The 24,606-nt window shown below is 47.4% G+C and overlaps 1 protein-coding gene across 1 annotated transcript in view; it reads right to left on the bottom strand.

Moving 5' to 3' along the window:
* Positions 1-24,606, bottom strand: part of LOC110487858 (importin subunit alpha-7) — a 38,067-nt gene that overhangs the window by 3,834 nt on the left and 9,627 nt on the right. The window contains exons 2-11 of the mRNA XM_090227453.1: positions 17,276-17,409; positions 15,888-16,083; positions 15,312-15,406; positions 15,073-15,204; positions 13,966-14,054; positions 13,747-13,846; positions 9,604-9,767; positions 8,949-9,153; positions 4,510-4,637; positions 648-838 (exon numbers count right to left, since the gene is read on the bottom strand). Coding sequence (XP_090083579.1) covers positions 648-838; positions 4,510-4,637; positions 8,949-9,153; positions 9,604-9,767; positions 13,747-13,846; positions 13,966-14,054; positions 15,073-15,204; positions 15,312-15,406; positions 15,888-16,083; positions 17,276-17,409 — 1,434 coding nt within the window. The remainder of the gene's footprint in view (positions 1-647; positions 839-4,509; positions 4,638-8,948; positions 9,154-9,603; positions 9,768-13,746; positions 13,847-13,965; positions 14,055-15,072; positions 15,205-15,311; positions 15,407-15,887; positions 16,084-17,275; positions 17,410-24,606) is intronic.

The raw sequence follows: 24,606 nt of genomic DNA, 5'->3' as shown, positions 1-24,606 counted from the left end.
CCATGGTGGAGAGTTTGGAATCTGATTGATTGATTGCTTCTGTGGACAGGTGTCTTTTATACAGGTAACAAACTGAGATTAGGAGCACTCCCTTTAAGAGTGTGCTCCTAATCTCAGCTCGTTACCTGTATAAAAGACACCTGGGAGCCAGAAATCTTTCTGTTTGAGAGGGGGTCAAATACAAATTAATTTATAACATTTTTAACATGTATTTTTGTTGTTGTTATTCTGTCTCTCACTGTTCAAATAAACCTAACATTAAAATTATAGACTGATCATTTCTTTGTCAGTGGGCAAACATACAAAATCAGCAGGGGGTCAAATACTTTTCCCCTCACTGTATAGGCCTCAGAGAGCGCAGTAGGGGTTGATGTGTGTATGTACATACTAAAGGCCTCCTCTGAGAGAGCAGTAGGGGTTGATGTGTGTATGTACATACTAAAGGCCTCCTCTATGAGAGAGCAGTAGGGGTTGATGTGTGTATGTACCATAGGCCTCCTCTATGAGAGAGCAGTAGGGGTTGATGTGTGTATGTACGTACCATAGGCCTCCTCTATGAGAGAGCAGTAGGGGTTGATGTGTGTATGTACGTACCATAGGCCTCCTCTATGAGAGAGCAGTAGGGGTTGATGTGTGTATGTACGTACCATACGCCTCCTCTATGAGAGAGCAGTAGGGGTTGATGCCAGTACCACTGGGTCCTGCATCCTGCTTGGCCTCTTGGTCTCCCAGTCTCAGAATGTTCTCCAGACCGTTCAGAGACACCTGGACTATCTTACTGTCCATCACGGTCAACAAGTCACACAGAGGCTTGATACAGCCCAGGTTCACCAGGTACCTAGAGAGAGACAGAGAGAGACACAGAGAGAGACAGAGACAGAGAGAGAGAGAGAGAGAGAGAGAGAGAGAGAGAGAGAGAGAGAGAGAGAGAGAGAGAGAGACACAGAGAGAGAGACAGAGAGAGACAGAGAGAGATCAGAGAATTAAAGATGGAGAAAAAGGGAGAGACAGGAAGAGATTGTGTCGGACCTGAGCCCTGACAGTAAATCTCAGAAAGACAAAAAATAATGGTGTTCCAAAAAAAGGTCCAGTTACCCGGACAACGAATAAACAAATTCCATCTAGACACCGTTGCCCTAGAGTACACAAACAACTATACACACCTCGGCCTAAACATCACCACCACAAAGCTCTGAGAGACAAGGCAAGGGCCTTCTAATCCGTCAATTCAAATACAATTTCTTTGGAATTTGAATGTAATGTTTACTGTTCATATTTATAAAAACAAATGTAGCCCCTTTTACTCCCCAATTTCATGATTATGATCTTGTCTCATTGCTGCAACTCCCCTACAGGCTCGGGAGAGCCAAACCGTGCTTTTTAACACCTGCTCGCTTGACCCGGAAACCAGCTACACCAATGTGTTGGATGAAACTCCAGCAGGTATATTTCACTGGTCATCTCCAAAGCCAACAACTCCTTTGGCCGCCTTTCCTTCCAGTTCTCTGCTGCCAATGACTGGAACAAATTGCCAAAAATCACTGAAGCTGGAGACTCATATCTCCCTCAATTGGGTTAAGAACCAGCTGTCAGAGCAGCTCACAGATCACTGCACCTGTACATAGCCCATCTGTAAAACAGCCCATCTAACTACCTCATCCCCATATAGCTATTATTTTGTGTTGCTCTTTTGCACCCCAGTATCTCTACTTGCATATCATCATCTGCACATCTTACAGTGTTAACGCTAAATTGTAATTATTTCACCTCCATGGCCTATTTATTGCCTTTTACCTCCCTAATCTTCTACATTTGCACATAGATTTTTCTATTGTGTTATTGACCGTACGTTTGTTAAAACCTCTTAAGTCCACCCCCTCCTTTTTCGAACATTCTGTTAAAAATCGCGCAACATTTCAGCGTCCTGCTACTCATGCCAGGAATATAGTATATGCATATGATTAGTATGTGTGGATAGAAAACACTCTGAAGTTTCTAAAACTGGTTAAATCACGGCTGTGACTATAACAGAGCGTGTTTCATCGAAAAGCACAAGAAAAACTGGTCACTGAAAAATGGAAATAATATCCATGCGCCACTTGCATGTATTGTTTAAAGGACACCAAATTTAATATGGACACGGATGCAATTCCTACAGCTTCCACACGATGTCGCCAAAAACATCATTTTCATTGACAAAAATCCTTTGAGTCATGACCAATAGATCCTTCATTCCATCCAGCCTACAACAATCGATTTTGGAAGAGAGAAAAATGGACATTGTTTTCTTGAGTAGCTGCTATTGAATACAGATCGCCCAGTGATCAATTTGATCGCTTATTAACGTTTACAAATACCTAAAGTTGGGTTACAAAAGTAGGTTGAAGTGTTTTGTCAAAGAATATAGGCAACTTATATAATTTTAAAAAATGACGTTGCGTGTTGGAAGAGAGCTTTTTTCCTGAACCAGACAGGCTATACAAATGGATATTTTGGGCATACATGGACGGATTTAAATCGGGAAAAATACCCAATTGTGATGTTTATGGAACATATAGGAGTGCCAACAAAGAATATCAAAGGTAATGAATGTTTTATATTTTATTTCTGCGTTTTTGTGTAGCGCCGGCTACGCCAATTCTTTTGTTTACGTCCCCTTCAGGCAAGCTGGGGTGTTGCATGCTATCAGATAATAGCTTCTCATGCTTTTGCCGAAAAGCATTTTAAAATCTGACTTGTTGGCTAGATTCACAACGAGTGTAGCTTTAATTCAATACCCTGCATGTGTGTTTTAATGAACGTTTGAGTTTTAACGAGTACATTTAGCATTTAGCGTAGCGCATTTGCATTTCCAGGTGCCTAGTTGAGATGTCTGCGTCTCAAGTAGGATCAAGAGGTTAATGTGTAACTCTGTGTTGTTGTTTTTGTCGCACTGCTTTGCTTTATCTTGGCCAGGTCTCAGTTGTAAATGAGAACTCGTTCTCAACTGGCCTACCTGGTTAAATAAAGGTGAAATAAAATAAATAAAACACTGCTCAACTGACAACCGAAGTCAGCCTGCAGGTGCCCGAACCCACCACAAGGAGTCGCTAGAGCGCGATGAGCCAAGCCCCCCTCGGCCAAACCCTACCCTAACAACACTGGAGCGTCCCCTCCCCCTCTAATCCTGTCCTGGTGAGGAGCGTCCCCTCCCCCTCTAATCCTGTCCTGGTGAGGAGCGTCCCCTCCCCCTCTAATCGTGTCCTGGTGAGGAGCGTCCCCTCCCCCTCTAATCGTGTCCTGGTGAGGAGCGTCCCCTCCCCCTCTAATCCTGTCCTGGTGAGGAGCGTCCCCTCCCCCTCTAATCCTGTCCTGGTGAGGAGCGTCCCCTCCCCCTCTAATCCTGTCCTGGTGAGGAGCGTCCCCTCCCTCTCTAATCCTGTCCTGGTGAGGAGCGTCCCCTCCCCCTCTAATCCTGTCCTGGTGAGGAGCGTCCCACCCCCCTCTAATCCTGTCCTGGTGAGGACCGTCCCCACCCCCCTCTAATCCTGTCCTGGTGAGGAGCGTCCCCACCCCCTCTAATCCTGTCCTGGTGAGGAGCGTCCCCTCCCCCTCTAATCCTGTCCTGGTGAGGAGCGTCCCCCTCCCCCTCTAATCCTGTCCTGGTGAGGAGCGTCCCCTCCCCCTCTAATCCTGTCCTGGTGAGGAGCGTTCCCCCCCCCCCCTCTAATCCTGTCCTGGTGAGGAGCGTCCCCTCCCTCTCTAATCCTGTCCTGGTGAGGAGCGTCCCCTCCCCCTCTAATCGTGTCCTGGTGAGGAGCGTCCCCTCCCCCTCTAATCGTGTCCTGGTGAGGAGCGTCCCCTCCCTCTCTAATCCTGTCCTGGTGAGGAGCGTCCCCTCCCCCTCTAATCCTGTCCTGGTGAGGAGCGTCCCCTCCCTCTCTAATCCTGTCCTGGTGAGGAGCGTCCCCTCCCTCTCTAATCCTGTCCTGGTGAGGAGCGTCCCCACCCCCTCTAATCCTGTCCTGGTGAGGAGCGTCCCCACCCCCTCTAATCCTGTCCTGGTGAGGAGCGTCCCCTCCCCCTCTAATCCTGTCCTGGTGAGGAGCGTCCCCTCCCCCTCTAATCCTGTCCTGGTGAGGAGCGTCCCCCTCCCCCTCTAATCCTGTCCTGGTGAGGAGCGTCCCCCTCCCCCTCTAATCCTGTTCGGGTGAGGTGGGCGTGGCTTTATTACCCGATCTATTCTGGTGAGGTGGGCGTGGCTTTATTACCCGCTCTATTCTGGTGAGGTGGGCGTGGCTTTATTACCCGATCTGTCCTGGTGAGGTGGGCGTGGCTTTATTACCCGATCTGTCCTGGTGAGGTGGGCGTGGCTTTATTACCCGATCTGTTCTGGTGAGGTGGGCGTGGCTTCATTACCTGATCTGTTCTGGTGAGGTGGGCGTGGCTTTATTACCTGATCTGTTCTGGTGAGGTGGGCGTGGCTTCATTACCTGATCTGTTCTGGTGAGGTGGGCGTGGCTTTATTACCTGATCTGTTCTGGTGTTCCTCCAGAGGTGGCGTTAGTAATGGCCCAGGCTGCTTCCTTCCTGGTTCTGAACTCTGCCTTCTGCAGGATGTCGATCAGCACAGGGAAGATATTGGCGTCGATCACCGTCTTAGGAGAGGAGAAACAAGAGGAAGTGAAAACGGTTGAGTGGAGACAGAGATGCCCGCAACCTAAACGGGAGAGAGGCAACACAAGCCCTTTATGCAGACCGAAGACTGAGACAAGACCCAGATCCTGAAGACCTCTTTGGACCTGTGTAGTGTCTGTACTGTATCAGTCTGTGTTACGTATCTGTAACTGTAGAGAAGGTATCTGGACCTCACCTGTATCTGAGCCCTGTTGCCAGGGGTGATGTTTGTCTGTGTATAAAGTCTGGACCTCACCTGTATCTGAGCCCTGTTGCCAGGGGTGATGTTTGTCTGTGTATAAAGTCTGGACCTCACCTGTATCTAAGCCCTGTTGCCAGGGGTGATGTATAAAGTCTGGACCTCACCTGTATCTGAGCCCTGTTGCCAGGGGTGATGTTTGTCTGTGTATAAAGTCTGGACCTCACCTGTATCTGAGCCCTGTTGCCAGCGGTGATGTATAAAGTCTGGACCTCACCTGTATCTGAGCCCTGTTGCCAGGGGTGATGTTTGTCTGTGTATAAAGTCTGGACCTCACCTGTATCTAAGCCCTGTTGCCAGGGGTGATGTATAAAGTCTGGACCTCACCTGTATCTGAGCCCTGTTGCCAGGGGTGATGTTTGTATGTGTATAAAGTCTGGACCTCACCTGTATCTGAGCCCTGTTGCCAGCGGTGATGTTTGTATGTGTATAAAGTCTGGACCTCACCTGTATCTGAGCCCTGTTGCCAGCGGTGATGTATAAAGTCTGGACCTCACCTGTATCTGAGCCCTGTTGCCAGCGGTGATGTATAAAGTCTGGACCTCACCTGTACCTGAGCCCTGTTGCCAGCGGTGATGTATAAAGTCTGGACCTCACCTGTATCTGAGCCCTGTTGCCAGCGGTGATGTTTGTATGTGTATAAAGTCTGGACCTCACCTGTATCTAAGCCAGGGGTGATGTTTGTATGTGTATAAAGTCTGGACCTCACCTGTATCTAAGCCCTGTTGCCAGGGGTGATGTTTGTATGTGTATAAAGTCTGGACCTCACCTGTATCTGAGCCCTGTTGCCAGCGGTGATGTATAAAGTCTGGACCTCACCTGTATCTGAGCCCTGTTGCCAGCGGTGATGTATAAAGTCTGGACCTCACCTGTATCTGAGCCCTGTTGCCAGGGGTGATGTTTGTCTGTGTATAAAGTCTGGACCTCACCTGTATCTAAGCCCTGTTGCCAGGGGTGATGTTTGTATGTGTATAAAGTCTGGACCTCACCTGTATCTGAGCCCTGTTGCCAGCGGTGATGTATAAAGTCTGGACCTCACCTGTATCTGAGCCCTGTTGCCAGCGGTGATGTTTGTCTGTGTATAAAGTCTGGACCTCACCTGTATCTGAGCCCTGTTGCCAGGGGTGATGTTTGTCTGTGTATAAAGTCTGGACCTCACCTGTATCTAAGCCCTGTTGCCAGGGGTGATGTTTGTCTGTGTATAAAGTCTGGACCTCACCTGTATCTGAGCCCTGTTGCCAGGGGTGATGTTTGTCTGTGTATAAAGTCTGGACCTCACCTGTATCTAAGCCCTGTTGCCAGGGGTGATGTTTGTATGTGTATAAAGTCTGGACCTCACCTGTATCTGAGCCCTGTTGCCAGGGGTGATGTTTGTATGTGTATAAAGTCTGGACCTCACCTGTATCTGAGCCCTGTTGCAGGGGGTGATGTTTGTCTGTGTATAAAGTCTGGACCTCACCTGTATCTAAGCCAGCGGTGATGTATAAAGTCTGGACCTCACCTGTATCTGAGCCCTGTTGCCAGGGGTGATGTTTGTATGTGTATAAAGTCTGGACCTCACCTGTATCTAAGCCCTGTTGCCAGGGGTGATGCTTGTATGTGTATAAAGTCTGGACCTCACCTGTATCTGAGCCCTGTTGCCAGGGGTGATGTTTGTCTGTGTATAAAGTCTGGACCTCACCTGTATCTAAGCCCTGTTGCCAGGGGTGATGTATAAAGTCTGGACCTCACCTGTATCTGAGCCCTGTTGCCAGGGGTGATGTTTGTCTGTGTCTAAAGTCTGGACCTCACCTGTATCTAAGCCCTGTTGCCAGGGGTGATGTTTGTATGTGTATAAAGTCTGGACCTCACCTGTATCTAAGCCCTGTTGCCAGGGGTGATGTTTGTATGTGTATAAAGTCTGGACCTCACCTGTATCTAAGCCCTGTTGCCAGGGGTGATGTTTGTATGTGTATAAAGTCTGGACCTCACCTGTATCTAAGCCCTGTTGCCAGGGGTGATGTTTGTATGTGTATAAAGTCTGGACCTCACCTGTATCTAAGCCAGGGGTGATGTTTGTATGTGTATAAAGTCTGGACCTCACCTGTATCTGAGCCCTGTTGCCAGCGGTGATGTATAAAGTCTGGACCTCACCTGTATCTAAGCCCTGTTGCCAGCGGTGATGTTTGTATGTGTATAAAGTCTGGACCTCACCTGTATCTGAGCCCTGTTGCCAGCGGTGATGTATAAAGTCTGGACCTCACCTGTATCTGAGCCCTGTTGCCAGCGGTGATGTATAAAGTCTGGACCTCACCTGTATCTGAGCCCTGTTGCCAGCGGTGATGTATAAAGTCTGGACCTCACCTGTATCTGAGCCCTGTTGCCAGCGGTGATGTATAAAGTCTGGACCTCACCTGTACCTGAGCCCTGTTGCCAGCGGTGATGTTTGTATGTGTATAAAGTCTGGACCTCACCTGTATCTAAGCCCTGTTGCCAGGGGTGATGTTTGTCTGTGTATAAAGTCTGGACCTCACCTGTATCTAAGCCCTGTTGCCAGGGGTGATGTTTGTCTGTGTATAAAGTCTGGACCTCACCTGTATCTAAGCCCTGTTGCCAGGGGTGATGTTTGTCTGTGTCTAAAGTCTGGACCTCACCTGTATCTAAGCCCTGTTGCCAGGGGTGATGTTTGTATGTGTATAAAGTCTGGACCTCACCTGTATCTAAGCCCTGTTGCCAGGGGTGATGTTTGTATGTGTATAAAGTCTGGACCTCACCTGTATCTGAGCCCTGTTGCCAGCGGTGATGTATAAAGTCTGGACCTCACCTGTATCTGAGCCCTGTTGCCAGCGGTGATGTATAAAGTCTGGACCTCACCTGTATCTGAGCCCTGTTGCCAGCGGTGATGTTTGTATGTGTATAAAGTCTGGACCTCACCTGTATCTGAGCCCTGTTGCCAGCGGTGATGTATAAAGTCTGGACCTCACCTGTATCTGAGCCCTGTTGCCAGCGGTGATGTATAAAGTCTGGACCTCACCTGTATCTGAGCCCTGTTGCCAGCGGTGATGTATAAAGTCTGGACCTCACCTGTACCTGAGCCCTGTTGCCAGCGGTGATGTATAAAGTCTGGACCTCACCTGTACCTGAGCCCTGTTGCCAGCGGTGATGTTTGTATGTGTATAAAGTCTGGACCTCACCTGTATCTAAGCCCTGTTGCCAGGGGTGATGTTTGTCTGTGTATAAAGTCTGGACCTCACCTGTATCTAAGCCCTGTTGCCAGGGGTGATGTTTGTCTGTGTATAAAGTCTGGACCTCACCTGTATCTAAGCCCTGTTGCCAGGGGTGATGTTTGTCTGTGTCTAAAGTCTGGACCTCACCTGTATCTAAGCCCTGTTGCCAGGGGTGATGTTTGTATGTGTATAAAGTCTGGACCTCACCTGTATCTAAGCCCTGTTGCCAGGGGTGATGCTTGTATGTGTATAAAGTCTGGACCTCACCTGTATCTGAGCCCTGTTGCCAGGGGTGATGTTTGTATGTGTATAAAGTCTGGACCTCACCTGTATCTGAGCCCTGTTGCCAGCGGTGATGTATAAAGTCTGGACCTCACCTGTATCTGAGCCCTGTTGCCAGGGGTGATGTTTGTATGTGTATAAAGTCTGGACCTCACCTGTATCTAAGCCCTGTTGCCAGGGGTGATGTTTGTATGTGTATAAAGTCTGGACCTCACCTGTATCTGAGCCCTGTTGCCAGCGGTGATGTATAAAGTCTGGACCTCACCTGTATCTGAGCCCTGTTGCCAGGGGTGATGTTTGTATGTGTATAAAGTCTGGACCTCACCTGTATCTAAGCCCTGTTGCCAGGGGTGATGTTTGTATGTGTATAAAGTCTGGACCTCACCTGTATCTGAGCCCTGTTGCCAGCGGTGATGTATAAAGTCTGGACCTCACCTGTATCTGAGCCCTGTTGCCAGCGGTGATGTTTGTATGTGTATAAAGTCTGGACCTCACCTGTATCTGAGCCCTGTTGCCAGCGGTGATGTATAAAGTCTGGACCTCACCTGTATCTGAGCCCTGTTGCCAGCGGTGATGTTGGAGACGGTCCAGCAGGCTTCTTTCCGGATGGATTCTTTAGGACTACTCAGCAGGTGGAGCAGACAGGGCAGGGCTGAACAGTTCAACACCACCTGGGTCTGGATGTCGTCTCCCGTGACGATGTTCCCCACTGCTCTCAGAGCAGGAGACGCCACCTTGTAGTCCGTGTGCCTGACAGAGGGAACATTCAAAAGTCACTACGCTGAGGCCCCGGAAGTCTGCACGCACAAACACACACACAACTCTACGAGGCGCCTGCAGTAACACACACACTTACATGAGCAGCTCTACGAGGCGCCTGCAGTAACACACACACTTACATGAGCAGCTCTACGAGGCGCCTGCAGTAACACACACACTTACATGAGCAGCTCTACGAGGCGCCTGCAGTAACACACACACTTACATGAGCAGCTCTACGAGGCGCCTGCAGTAACACACACACTTACATGAGCAGCTCTACGAGGCGCCTGCAGTAACACACACACTTACATGAGCAGCTCTACGAGGCGCCTGCAGTAACACACACACTTACATGAGCAGCTCTACGAGGCGCCTGCAGTAACACACACACTTACATGAGCAGCTCTACGAGGCGCCTGCAGTAACACACACACTTACATGAGCAGCTCTACGAGGCGCCTGCAGACGCCGGAGTCGATGACAGCCTGGATCTTCTCGTTGGGTCCGTCAGAGAGGTAAGACAGAGCCCAGCAAGCATCTGCTAACAGATCTGAATCACTGCTGAACAACAGTCTAGACAGGACCTGTAGACAAGGGGACACCTGGGGGGGACAGACAGGGGGACAGTTAGTGTATTCTATCAGAGAGGTAGGACAAACAGGGGGACAGAGGACAGACAGGAGGACACCTGGGGGGGGACAGACGGGGACAGTTAGTGTATTCTATCAGAGAGGTAGGACAAACAGGGGGACAGAGGACAGACAGGAGGACACCTGGGGGGGGACAGACGGGGACAGTTAGTGTATTCTATCAGAGAGGTAGGACAAACAGGGGGACAGAGGACAGACAGGAGGACACCTGGGGGGGGACAGACGGGGACAGTTAGTGTATTCTATCAGAGAGGTAGGACTAGGCCCAGCAGGCGTCTGCTGACAGATCTGAATCACTGCAGACAGGAGGACACCTGGGGGGAAAGCTGGAGTCTACCACGTCGGTCTGCTATGGAATTGCATGACTGTCTCATCCATGGTGGTAGGCCCATCGTTTGTAAAACAGGTTGTTGCATCTACTTTATTTTGTACCCTCTGCCTTTGACAAAAGTGGGCACTGCTTACCATTAGGTCACCATAGGTCACCACAGGGCGGCATCAGCGCTCACCTAAAAAAGCCCATATACCACTGGTTGAGAGAGAATTCGTTATTGTTTTTTTTGTGAGGTTTTATGTGTTGTTTGAGGTGCATCTTGGTCAGTTTAGCACGGAAAATGCTACCCTCATCAATGTTTGGGCCCAATCAGAATGAGAATTAGGTGGCTGCCTAAATCCTGCCTAATGAGCGGGCCGACCACGCCGTCAGTTAACACTATCAACGTTTCCCTTTGGGAATTGTGATCGAATCAATGAAAATATTAGGCAGAGTGCATTGGAATAGGATTCTATTACGCTGAAAGACAACTCAGGCCTGTACTCTACACAGACCGGTGACCCATAACCAATCAGAGCTGCAGTAGCCCTATATGCAAATAGACCATTGCCATATATGGATTTGTGCCATTCTCTGAACTGGACTGTGTTTACAGCATGAGCGGTCGTGAGTAGATGTCCTTGTTTCGAGATCAAAGCGAGAGCTGCATGTAGCCACGAGTGCGCATTCTTTGCTAGTTAGTGAGTTATTAGACCACTTATAGATCATGTGTAGTCAACAATAGGGGAGTGATTGCTTCCTACAAGAACACAAAACATGTACATTTCTAGACATCTTTCAATCAGGTAAAGAGCTTTTTTTAATTATTATGTCTAAGGATTAAAGTGACAGTGTTATTTTTTTGGAGACAGCATACTCAAGTCTAAGTAGGCAATATTATTTTTTCTCTCCAAAAGTCTCATGGAATGTAAGGCCTACATTGAACACTACACATTGGCTGCTGAACGATAGAATGGCTATGTACATGTTATGGCTATGTAAATGTTATGGACCCCCCCCCCCCCATTGGCCTACCATAAAACAACACTCTGGTAGGTCTACGTTATGATCCCAGCCACACTAGTCCACACGGCTGCTGTTAAAACAGTCAATTAAAACGCAGGTACAACCTCCGTGTTCACAGTAAACACACACTGGAAGATGCACAGAATTTTAAACAACGTTCACGTTAGTGCTCAGCAGACCTGAAGTTTGCTGTAAAAACATTGAGGGAACATTTAGGAGAGTAATGGCTTGTTAGGGATATCAGCTGGCTGATCCAATATCACGTGAGACAGCTGTGATGAAGCATTCATTCTGATAGGACAGAGCTGACATCACGCTCTGAACGCTGATAGGACAGAGCTGACATCACGCTCTGAATGCTGATATTCTCATTCTGATAGGACAGAGCTGACATCACGCTCTGAACGCTGATAGGACAGAGCTGACATCACGCTCTGAATGCTGATATTCTCATTCTGATAGGACAGAGCTGACATCACGCTCTGAACGCTGATATTCTCATTCTGATAGGACAGAGCTGACATCACGCTCTGAATGCTGATATTCTCATTCTGATAGGACAGATCTGACATCACGCTCTGAATGCTGATATTCTCATTCTGATAGGACAGAGCTGACATCACGCTCTGAATGCTGATATTCTCATTCTGATAGGACAGAGCTGACATCACGCTCTGAACGCTGATATTCTCATTCTGATAGGACAGAGCTGACATCACGCTCTGAATGCTGATATTCTCATTCTGATAGGACAGAGCTGACATCACACTCTGAATGTGGATATTCTCTTTGTAGAAAGCGTAGGGATGCATTCTGTGCTAAGTCAATGATTTCAATATGAAAAAAACGACACTCTTAACATGCTCTGTCCTCCTCATCTCATTTAGTACAGCTGATAGGGCTCAATACTACGCCCTCTCTGACACTATAACAGCCCATTAAACAGAGTTACTGTGACTAAGGGAAAGGTGACAGTCAAAGGGAAGAGTAGGCTATTGGGACACAGAGACTGATCTCCTCACCCAGGGTGAATCTCAAGTTTTAAAAATGGCTTCCTGTCCCTCTTCTATTAAATGCCAACAGAGAAACAGGGCGGACGAGAGGTATAACACTTTAGACTGCTGAGAGAGTCACACAGGGTGAGAGAAACTCCCGCCTCTTCACATTCCGTCCCCCCTGGTCACATGCTGTCAGTTAGTCACTGGGGCTTTTATGTTCTGGCTGGCTTGAGTCACTAGCAGATTAAACCTTTAGCTAGCTAGCTAGCTAACTAACAGGAGGGAATAACACAGCATTACAGACTAGCTCCATGGAATCCAGACTGAGGCAAATAACACCTCATCTCCTACATAGGGCCCTGGTCACTAGCAGATTAAACCTTTAGCTAGCTAGCTAACTAACAGGAGGGAATAACACAGCATTACAGACTAGCTCCATGGAATCCAGACTGAGGCAAATAACACCTCATCTCCTACATAGGGCCCTGGTCACTAGCAGATTAAACCTTTAGCTAGCTAGCTAGCTAACTAACAGGAGGGAATAACACAGCATTACAGACTAGCTCCTACATAGGGCCCTGGTCACTAGTAGTGCACTATAGGTGTCAAAAGACTGACTTCACCGAGCTAGAGGTTACGGTTTACATTCAGAACTCAATGAGTCCACTGCTTTCAACCACAAGCAGTTTGGAAAGTCTTTACACCAATTATGGAGTTAACCTACTTCTTTAGGCTTAGCTAGCTGTTACCGTTTAGATTGTAGCATACACACAGAGAGAGAGGTAGTGATATTAAGGACACACCAATCAGAGATCAGATTTATATAACACTAATCCTTATCCTATTAGAATGTTCTGACTACACCAACATTCCTTCCTGGCTCCAAACCATTCTACAAATGTGAACTATGTCTGACACCATGCCTATTTTCAGCTGGGGGGGGGGGGGGGGGGTTGGGAATCAGACAACAGAAGCTGTGTTAAAGTAGTGGAGACATATGCAGAGACGATGAAGCAGAGGGTTGCCTTGTCCCTTAACATCCTCCTTCCCTAGCCCCTCGACTCTTTCCTGGTTGGATATATCTAATATAGAGATGGTTTCATTTAGACTTCCATAGGGCTCTTTGGATACATCTAATATAGAGATGGTTTCATTTAGACTTCCATAGGGCTCTTTGGATACATCTAATATAGAGATGGTTTCATTTAGACTTCCATAGGGCTCTTTGGATACATCTAATATAGAGATGGTTTCATTTAGACTTCCATGGGGCTCTTTGGATACATCTAATATAGAGATGGTTTCATTTAGACTTCCATAGGGCTCGTTGGATACATCTAATATAGAGATGGTTTCATTTAGACTTCCATAGGGCTCTTTGGATACATCTAATATAGAGATGGTTTAATTTAGACTTCCATAGGGCTCTTTGGATACATCTAATATAGAGATGGTTTCATTTAGACTTCCATAGGGCTCTTTGGATACATCTAATATAGAGATGGTTTCATTTAGACTTCCATGGGGCTCTTCGGGTACATCTAATATAGAGATGGGGGGGGGGGGGGGGCAGTGGGTGGGATTAGGGTGTTACCTTCTCAAATACAGGTGGGGGGCTCTTCCCCCTGCACAGGTTAGACAGAGCCCACACTGCATTCCTGGTCATGCTCAGTCTGGTGGATTTAGTCAGAAGCCTGGAGAGGAACCAGGGAGAGGAACCATGAGAGTAGTAGTTATCAGAGGACACAGGACCTCCACTCTGATTCCACTGACACATCAACATAAACAGTAGTGTGTGATTGTGTGCGCTCACATTAATAGTGGTGGCAGGATATTACAGTTGAGTACATAGTCTCTGCACACTGCACTGTCCCCTGCTATGTTACCCAACGCCCACACTGCCTGAGAGAGAGGAAAGAGAGGGGGAGAGGGGAGAGGAGAGAGGGGGAGAGGGGAGAGGAGAGAGGGGGAGAGGAGAGAGGAGGAGAGGAGAGAGGAGAGAGGAGAGAGGAGAGAGGAGAGAGGAGGAGAGGAGGGGGGGAGAGGAGAGGGGGAGAGGAGAGAGAGGGAGAGAGAGGGAGAGGAGAGGAGAGAGAGGGAGAGAGGGGGAGAGGAGAGAGAGGGAGAGAGGAGAGAGAGGGAGAGAGGAGAGAGAGGGAGAGAGGGGGAGAGGAGAGAGAGGGGGAGAGGAGAGAGAGGGGGAGAGGAGAGAGAGGGGGAGAGGGGGAGAGGAGAGAGAGGGAGAGAGGGGGAGAGGAGAGAGAGGGAGAGAGGGGGAGAGGAGAGAGTGGGAGAGGAGAGAGTGGGAGAGGAGAGAGTGGGAGAGGAGAGAGTGGGAGAGGAGAGAGTGGGAGAGGAGAGAGTGGGAGAGGAGAGAGTGGGAGAGGAGAGAGTGGGAGAGGAGAGAGTGGGAGAGGAGAGAGTGGGAGAGGAGAGAGTGGGAGAGGAGAGAGGGGGAGAGGAGAGAGGGGGAGAGGAGAGAGGGGGAGAGGAGAGAGGGGGAGAGGAGAGAGGAGGAGAGAAGAGGGGAGAGAGGAGGAGAGAGAAGAGGGGGGAGAAGAGGGGAGAGAGAAGAGGGGAGAGAGAAGAGGGGAGAGAGAAGAGGGGAGAGAGAAGAGGGGAGAGAGAAGAGGGGAGAGAGAAGAGGGGAGAGAGAAGAGGGGAGAGAGAAGAGGGGAGAGAGAAGAGGGGAGAGAGAAGAGGGGAGAGAGAAGAGGGGAGAGAGAAGAGGGGAGAGAGAAGAGGGGAGAGAGAAGAGGGGAGAGGGAGGAGGAGAGAGGAGGAGAGAGAAGAGGGGAGAGAGAGAGGGAGAGAAAGCAGGTTCTGATCGTACTAGTTCCAACACCACAGCTAGGTATGAATTATAGACAGTCTTGTAATAAAACAACTCCATGACTGTCTATATGAACACGGCCTTTACCTGTTCCTGAACATCTTCAAAGTCCGAGTTGAGTAGTTCTATAAAGATGGGGACTGCTCCTGCCTCGATTACTATGTTAGTCTGCATGGATGTACCTGATGCTATGTTGGTCAGGGCCCAGGCTGCCTCAAACTACACACACACACACACACAGGTATCTTTAAGTTTATAGTATTTGTCTGGGTTAACTTTTCTATTTTACCAACACAAACTGTTTCCTAATATTTCCAAGGTCTCACCTGTAATGTGCAGTTGACGCTCATCTTGAGGAACTCTACAAACCTCTCTACAATGCCTGGGGTGTTGATGACCTCGTCAATAGGTGGATTGGGTTCTGGAACACATCAGACAGAATATATGAGTAATGATGTAACATTTAGCACCAAGGACTCAACCTTTATCACCCTAGAAGGAGGTAGCCGAAACAGCAGAGTTAGTGCTGGGCTTGGAGCAGGAGGGACAACAGCCAGATGCCCGCCCGCCCCCCCCTCCAGGAGGGACAACAGCCAGATGCCCGCCCGCCCGCCCGCCCCCCCCCCCCCCCCAGGAGGGACAACAGCCAGATGCCCGCCTGCCCCCCCCTCCAGGAGGGACAACAGCCAGATGCCCGCCCGCCCGCCCCCCCCCCCCCTCCAGGAGGGACAACAGCCCCACCCCCCAGGAGGGACAACAGCCAGATGCCCGCCCGCCCGCCCGCCCCCCCCCCCCCTCCAGGAGGGACAAGAGCCCGGGGTCCCTTGGACAAGGAGTGAAGGGCACGGCTATACACAGAGACGACAGAATATCCTGGTGATATTCAGTGAACAGCCTGGTACCTTTGGACAGTAGTTTCCTGAACGTCTGTGTGGTGGTGAGTTGGAGCTCTGGGTCCTCTGAGAAGAGCATTTCCACCAGGCGTCTAGTTAGGACACCTTCCTCTGTGGCTGTGGAGTCCACATACGAGTCGACCAGTGGACTCTCAAACATGACTCCCTCCTCGTTCAACATGTCAACGTTTCTCCTCTTGAACAGCTGCCAAATACAGGAGAGCAACAGCAGATCAGTTTCCCTCTCTGTGTGTGTGTGTGTGTGTGTATTCTGCCTAGGAAGAGGATAGTAAACTGTGGTAGGTGTTATACAGGTGGGTTAGGTTCTGTACCTCTCCTGTTTAGACACTAGCAGTGGGCTAGGTGTTGTCGGCTAGGTGTTGTCGGCTAGGTGTTGTCGGGGCTAGGTGTTGTCGGGGCTAGGTGTTGTCGGGGCTAGGTGTTAGCTTTTGAAAATGCCCAAAGAGCATTTAACATCCTACAACAGAATCTGTATGATTTTAAAGCTGGTTCTAAATTCAGGCAAAACAAACTGCATGGTATTTTCAAAACGCCAGGCATGTTACTAATCATGTCATTGCTACGTCGGCTGGACATACTATAGAGCAAGTTAAAGTGTGCAAATATTTGGGTGTGTGGGTTGATGACAAGCTGAGCTTCACTGTGCATGTAGAGAACTGGATAAGGAAGCTCAAACTGAGAATAGTTTTTATTATCGGCATAAGGCTTGTTTTTCTCTGGAGGCCAGAAAGGAGCTGGTATGATGTACATTACTGCCGGTTTTACAGATGTTATCTATATATGCAGGCCTCAGCCACTACCCTGAGAGCACTTGATTCAGAGTATCATGCAGCCCCTCAGGTTCATTACAAATCAGAAACACATCATTGGGATCTCTCCAGCGCTGTTGGCTGGTCGTCATTTGACCTTGCGTAGGCTTAAACACTGGTACACACTGATTTATAAGGTCATGTTGTAGGCTTAAACACTGGTATACACTGATTTATAAGGTCATGTTGTAGGCTTAAACACTGGTATACACTGATTTATAAGGTCATGTTGTAGGCTTAAACACTGGTACACACTGATTTATAAGGTCATGTTGTAGGCTTAAACACTGGTGTACACTAACAACTAAGTTGTTTTGTCTGAAAACGTTGTTCCCCCTGCTGCTATTGGACCAGGTCTCTCTTGGAAATGAGATGTTATCTCAATGAGAAAAAACCTGGATAAATAAAGATTAAAAACATGTTTTTAAAAAGGTGTTATACAGGTGGGTTAGGTTCTGTACCTCTCCTGTTTAGACACTAGCAGTGAGCTAGGTGTTCTAGGCTAGGTGTTATACAGGTGGGTTAGGTTCTGTACCTCTCCTGTTTAGGGGGGGTTATGTTGTGTACCTGTTGTTCTCGTTTCTGCTTCCTCAGCTGGACACCCTCCTCCTCTCTCCTGCGTCTCATCTCCTCCACATTCAGGGCTTTGTTCTTGTAGCTGTTCATCCTGTGGTTATCCTTCGCTGGACTGGCTGACGGCTCTGAAGCGCGTGCACACACACACACACACGTTAGATCATCTTTATAACAATAAGTCCAACTAATCCGATCTTAAGGACATAAACTTTGTCAAATAAATAAAAGTTATCATAGAACGGTTAGGCCTTTAACAAAATGAAGTCTAGCAACAGTCGTCAGGAAAAACAATGTCAAGAGAAGTAACACATTTCCCAAGGAACAAGACTCTTCCACAGGAAGTCTACTGTGTGTGTCTCAGATCCCAGAGTATAGACTTGGTGAGGTCACGGGGGGGGGGGGGGGTATGTGAGCCCAGTATAAACAATCTCCTGGAAACAGAGCACAGCCACATGGGTAAAATTACACGAGTATGTGATGAGTCCACACTCACACACCAGATATGCAAATAGAGACTTACATATAGCCCAAGTGAACTTCTCTCTGACTTGTCATAAACCAAAACACACACACACACACACACACACACACACACACACACAGTGGAAACACACAGACAACACTGCCCCACAGACACAGAGATGCAGCCCACAGACAGAGGCTCTATTCTCCAGCATTCAGCTGGCAGACAAAAACATTGATTCAGGACAGTTAATTGCTGAGTTAGCAGGAAGTGCCTGATCAGCCAGCCGACTGACCACTGTGCAAACTGCCCCAACTCAGCATTTGTGCAGTCATGGTACCAGACCCGTTACCAGAAGCAGCCAGACTGGACACCAGACCCGTTACCAGAAGCAGCCAGACCCATTACCAGAAGCAGCCAGACTGGGAACCAGACCCGTTACCAGAAGCAGCCAGACCGGTTACCAGAAGCAGCCAGACCCATTACCAGAAGCAGCCAGACTGAACACCAGACCCATTACCAGAAGCAGCCAGACTGGTCACCAGACCCATTACCAGAAGCAGCCAGACTGGGAACCAGAAGCAGCCAGACTGGTCACCAGACCCATTACCAAAAGCAGCCAGACCCGTTACCAGAAGCAGCCAGACCCGTTACCAGAAGCAGCCAGACCCGTTACCAGAAGCAGCCAGACCCGTTACCAGAAGCAGCCAGACCCGTTACCAGAAGCAGCCAGACTGGGCACCAGACCCGTTACCAGAAGCAGCCAGACTGGGCACCAGACCCGTTACCAGAAGCAGCCAGACTGGGCACCAGACCCGTTACCAGAAGCAGCACCAGAGCAAAACATTTAACATGAAGCAGTATTTAGTCTTCAAACCTGCTGTATGTAAAATAGTGTCTGCTATAGATTGGAAAATAAATACATGTGACTCTGGACTACAACAATGTTTTCCTAATGAAATTAAATCTGTGTTTTGTTTCCATACCACGATACTAACGAATATGGCAATACTGGTATGGTTCTGGCCCTAGTGTGTGTAAAGAGAGGGCAGGGCAGAGCAGGGTGTGGCTTCAACCTGTACAACCCATAAACTAGACTCAACCACTATGTTCCTGGAAGGAAGGGTCAGGAGGCCGGAACTTAATTACAAATAATTGACCGCAAAGAAGCCCAAGCAGATATAATATTTGACTAAAACAATCATTTTCAAACCTTGCTTCCATTCGTGTAAAATCACTTGGAGATGATTTCCTGGTCTTTATACGGTCTTTTGTCTAACAATAAAAATTATATTTAAAAATAAAGCCTAACTCAAAAAAAACACCCGCGGGCCACCAGGTGGAGAATCCAGTTTTTAAAGGAACCATCCAGGTCCTTAGTTGCATTAGAAGATGATGTCACAATCTGGCATTCTGTCTGCAAGCCACAACCACCACCACAGGGGATGGGATAACGTTCACAATCTTATAAATACATGTTTCGTTCAAATCAGAATAGTTTTTAGCCCACACAGAGGCCCAAATCAGAATAGTTTTTAGCCCACACAGAGGCCTGCTGTAATGATTTGTGTGCTGCTGCCTCACCCCAAGGCCCAAGACAGTATTGGGGGGGGGGGGGGGGGGGGGATCGTGATGTGTCCAGATGGTTCCATGCATTCATGCCCGCCCACAGCTTGTGGATGGGGAAGCCTCGACTTTCCTCTCTCTACCTGATACAGCAGCGTGAGAAGTGGGAAGGGTTTAGTCTCCCATGTTTAGGTCTGCTGTGCGATTAGAGGTCGACCGATTATGATTTTTCAACGCCGATACCAATTATTGGAGGACCAAAAGAAGCCGAAACCGATAAAAAAAAAATCGGCCGATTTTTATTTATTTATAATTTCAACAATACTGAATGAAGACTTATTTTAACTTAATATAATACATCAATAAAATCAATTTAGCCTCAAATAATGAAACGTTCAATTTGGTTTAAATAATGCAAAAACAAAGTGTTGGAGAAGAAAGTAAAAGTGCAATATGTGCCATGTAAGAAAGCTAACGTTTAAGTTCCTTGCTCAGAACATGAGAACATATGAAAGCTGGTGGTTCCTTTTAACATGAGTCTTCAATATTCCCAGGTAAGAAGTTTTAGGTTGTAGTTATTATAGGACTATTTCCCTCTATACCATTTGTATTTCATATACCTTTGACTATTGGATGTTCTTATAGGCACTTTAGTATTGTTAGTGTAGCTTCCGTCCCTCTCCTCGCTCCTACCTGGGCGAGCCAGGAACACAACGACAACAGCCATCCCCGAAGCAGCATTACACATCGCTCCACAAAAGCCGCAGCCCTTGAAGAGGCAAGGGGAACAACCACTCCAAGTCTCAGAGCGAGTGACGTTTGAAACGCTATTAGCGCGCACCCCGCTAACTAGCTAGCCATTTCACATCGGTTACACCAGCCTAATCTCGGGGAGTTGATAGGCTTGAAGTCATAAACAGCTGCTGGCAAACGCACGAAAGTGTTGTTTGAATGAATGCTTACGAGCCTGCTGCTGCCTACCATCGCTCAGTCAGACTGCTCTATCAAATCATAGACTTAGTTATAACATGACAACACACAGAAATACGAGCCTTAGGTTATTAATATGGTTGAATCCAGAAACTCTCTCGAAAACAGAACATTTATTCTTTCAGTGAAATACGGAACTGTTTCGTATTTTATCTAACGGGTGGCATCCATCAGTCTAAATATTCCTGTTACATTGCACAACCTTCAATGTTATGTCATAATTACGTAAAATTCTGGCAAATTAGGCGTTTTAACTGTTGCATTTACACTGACTCTGCGTGCGATGAACACAAGAGAAGTGACACAATTTCACCTGGTTAATATTGCCTGCTAACCTGGATTTCTTTTAGCTAAATATGCAGGTTTAAAAATATATATTTCTGTGTATTGATTTTAAGAAAGGTGTTTATGGTTAGGTACACGTTGGAGCAACGATACGTACCGCATCGATTATATGCAACACAGGATACGCTAGATAAACTAGTAATATCCTCAACCATGTGTAGTTAACTAGTGATTATGATTGATTGATTGTTTTTTATAAGATACGTTTAATGCTAGCTAGCAACTTACCTTGGCTTACTGCATTCGCGTAACAGGCAGTCTCCTCGTGGAGTGCAACGTAATCAGGTGGTTAGAGCGTTGGACTAGTTAACCGGAAGGTTGCAAGATTGAATCCCTGAGCTGACAAGGTAAAAATCTGTCGTTCTGCCCCTGAACGAGGCAGTTAACCCTTTCCTAGGCCGTCATTGAAAATAAGAATGTGTTCTGAACTGACTTGCCTCGTTAAATAAAGATTAAATAGTGTAAAAATGAATAAATGTGTAAAAAAATATATTAAAAAAAATACAGATTTCCGATTGTTATGAAAACTTGAAATCGGCCATTCCGATGAATCGGTCGACCTCTATGTGAGATCATTATAAAACTAAATTTAGAAATCACTTTCTCCCAGAACAGAAGAGGATTGTAGTCCACACTAGAAAGTTTGGTACAACAGTTTGGTTTAGACCAGGGGTATACTAAGTATTTAGGGAATCCTGATGTGAATGCTCCTGTTTTGGTAATGGCCCTCACAAACAGCCAGGACACAGGAGGAGATTTTAAAGAGGGCAACCCTCCTACGGAACACAGCAGGATGATGTCCCCCCACCCCCAGACACTGATCTAGGGTCATTTTGGCACTTCAAAATCAGCGTTCACCCCTAATGGTTAAGGTTAGAGTTGGAGGGAATTAAGCTGATCCTAGATCTGTGCCTATGGAGAACTTCTCCCCTAGAGCCTGCAGACGATTCAGAAAGTCCTGGAGGACAGCGAACTGGAAGAAATGTAAGGCAGTCGGACCAACACACCCTGTCCAGGGCTGTAGTCCCCACTTGCTTCAAGGAGACCACCATAGTCCTAGTGTCCAAGCAAACAAAAAAAAAAGGTGACATGCCCAAATGACTAAACGCCCATGTCGCACTCATCATGAAGTGCTTTGACACTTCATGACCAAGACCAAGCACACTGGACCCGCTCCAACAGATCCAGGGGAAGATGCCATTTCCATCGGTTTACACGCTGGAGAAGAGGTACACCTATGTGAGAATGCTAGGTTATTTATTTTTGTTAACACCTTTATTTAACTAGGCATGTCAGTTAAGAAATTATTATCTACAACGACGGCCTACACCGCCAAACCCGGACGACGCTGGGCCAATTGTGCGCTGCCCTATGGGACTCCCAATCACGGCCTGTTTGTGATACAGCCTGGATCCGAACCAGGGTGTCTGTAGTGACGCCTCGAGCACTGAGATGCCTTAGCCTTAGACTGCTGAGCCACTCGGGAGCCAGTTAGGGCTGGGCGGTATGCAGATGTTCATATCGTCATACAGTCCTTCCCTCGTCCCAGGATTTACTCTGTTACCTGCTTAATACACAAGGGGGCATTTATTACCAGAATGCTAATAAAATGAGAACAAGTAATAGCGAATTTCCATGGAGGCTGTTAAAATATGCTAACGAGCACAAATAAAAATAAGCGAAATACAAAAAGACAGGCAATCCAGCTACCGAAAGTCATTGTTGGTGAGTTTGGACATTTTACAACCGAATATTAACGAGAGGCATTGTGCAAATGAACAAAGTTGAGACGCATGCTTGTCTGAAGGAAAAAACGAACTTAATAACCTCTTGAAACTAGGGGGCATTATTTTTATGTTTGGAAAAATAACGTTCCCAAAGTAAACAGCCTATTTCTCAGGACCAGATTCTAGAACATGCATATAATTGACATATTAGGATAGAAAACACTCTAAAGTTTCCAAAACTGTAAAAATATTGTCTGTGAGTATAACAGAACTGATATTGCAGGCGAAAGAGAAAAATCCAATCAGGAAGTGACTCTTATTTTGAAACCCCTGTGTTCCTATGCATCCCTATTGCACATTGAAAGGGATATCAACCAGAGTCCTTTTTCTATGGCTTCCCTTATGTGTCTACAGCCTTTAGACAGTTTCAGGCTTTTATTTTGAAGAATGAGCGTGAACGACCACATTGCGTAAGTGGACAGGTGGGGGCTCTGAGTGATTTGTGCACAGAAGAGGGAGGCGGCCATTGTTACTCCCGGTCCTAGTGAAAAGCCAACTGTCCCGGTTGATATATTATCGAATAGATATTATAAAAAACTTGACATGTTTCTGTTGAAATTATGGATGGAATTTTGAATTTTTGTCTGCGTTGTCATGACCGCTCTTTCCGGTGGATTCCTGGGCATAACGCACCAAACTAACGGAGGCATTTGGATATAAAAAATATCTTTATGGAACAAAAGGAACATTTGTTGTCTAACTGGGAGTCTCGTGAGTGAAAACATCCAAAGATCAAAGGTAAACAATTCATTTGATTGCTTTTCTGATTTTCGTGACCAAGTTACCTGATGCTAGGTGTACTTACTGTTTTGTCGAGCGATCGGTAAACTACAAACGCTTGTATTGCTTTCGCTGTAAAGCATCATTTCAAAATCTGGCACGACAGGTGGATTAACAAAAGGCTAAACTGTGTTTTCCTATATTGCACTTGTGATTTCATGAATATTAATATTTTCTAGTAATATTATTTGACTGTGGCGCTATGCTATTCAGCGTTGTTGATGACAATTCTCCCGGATCCGGAGTTAACAGCAAAAACAGGTTAAGAAATGTTTGCAAATTTATAAAAAAAACACAAAAAAACAGATATCACATTTACTTAAGTATTCAGACCCTTTACTTAGTACTTTGTTGAAGCACCTTTTGTAGCGATTACAGCCTCGAGTCTTGTTGATGCTACAAGCTTGGCACACCTGTATTCGGGGAGTTTCTTCCATTTTTCTCTGCAGATCCTCTCACACTCATGTTTGACTCTTTAGCTCGGGGATTCGATCTTCCAACCTTTCGGGTTAACAAGTGCAACGCTCTAATCCCCAGGCTACCTGCCACCCCCCCATCAACTTCGATGGAGTCGGAACTGTGAGGCCACGCAGTCATGGGTATATACATGGAGTACAGGAGGGGACTGAGGACGCACCCTTGTGGGGTCCCCATGTCGAGGATCAGTGTCGAGGTGGTAATGCTGCGGCCTATCAGGAAGTCCAGGATCCAGTAGCATAGGGAGGAGTTCAGACCCAGGGCCGTGAACTTTGTAATGAGATTAAAAGGGCACTATGGTATTGAATGCCGAGCTGTAGTCAATGAACAACATCCTCACATATGCATTCCTTTTGTCCAGGTGGGTAAGGGCAGTGTGCAGTTCAGTAGCGATTGCGTCGGCCGTGGATCTGTCAGAGTGGTACGTGAATTGGAGAGGGTGGAGTGTGTCAGGGAGGGAGGAAGTGAATTGGAGAGGGTGGAGTGTGTCAGGGAGGGAGGAAGTGAATTGGAGAGGGTGGAGTGTGTCGGGAGGGAGAAAGTGAATTGGAGAGGGTGGAGTGTGTCAGGGAGGGAGGAAGTGAATTGGAGAGGGTGGAGTGTGTCAGGGAGGGAGGAAGTGAATTGGAGAGGGTGGAGTGTGTCGGGGAGGGAGGAAGTGATATGGTCTTTGACTAGCCTCTCGAAGCACTTCATGATGACAGAAGTGAGTGCTACTGGTCGGTAGTCATTCAGTTCAGTTACTTTCCCTTTATTGGGCATGGGGGATGATAGTGGACATTTCAAGCAGGTTGGTATAGCGACCTGTGCTTGTGAGAGATTGAAAACAAATGTCAGAGAACACAACAGCCAGCTGGTCTGCACATGCTCTGAGGGCCAGGCTAGGGATGCCATCTGGGCTGGTAACACGTTTG

Source organism: Oncorhynchus mykiss, chromosome 30 (assembly GCF_057628025.1).
Source record: "Oncorhynchus mykiss isolate SJ-2025 chromosome 30, ASM5762802v1, whole genome shotgun sequence".
NCBI classification, from domain to species: domain Eukaryota; kingdom Metazoa; phylum Chordata; class Actinopteri; order Salmoniformes; family Salmonidae; genus Oncorhynchus; species Oncorhynchus mykiss.
This window is presented reverse-complemented; position numbering and strand designations above follow the sequence as displayed.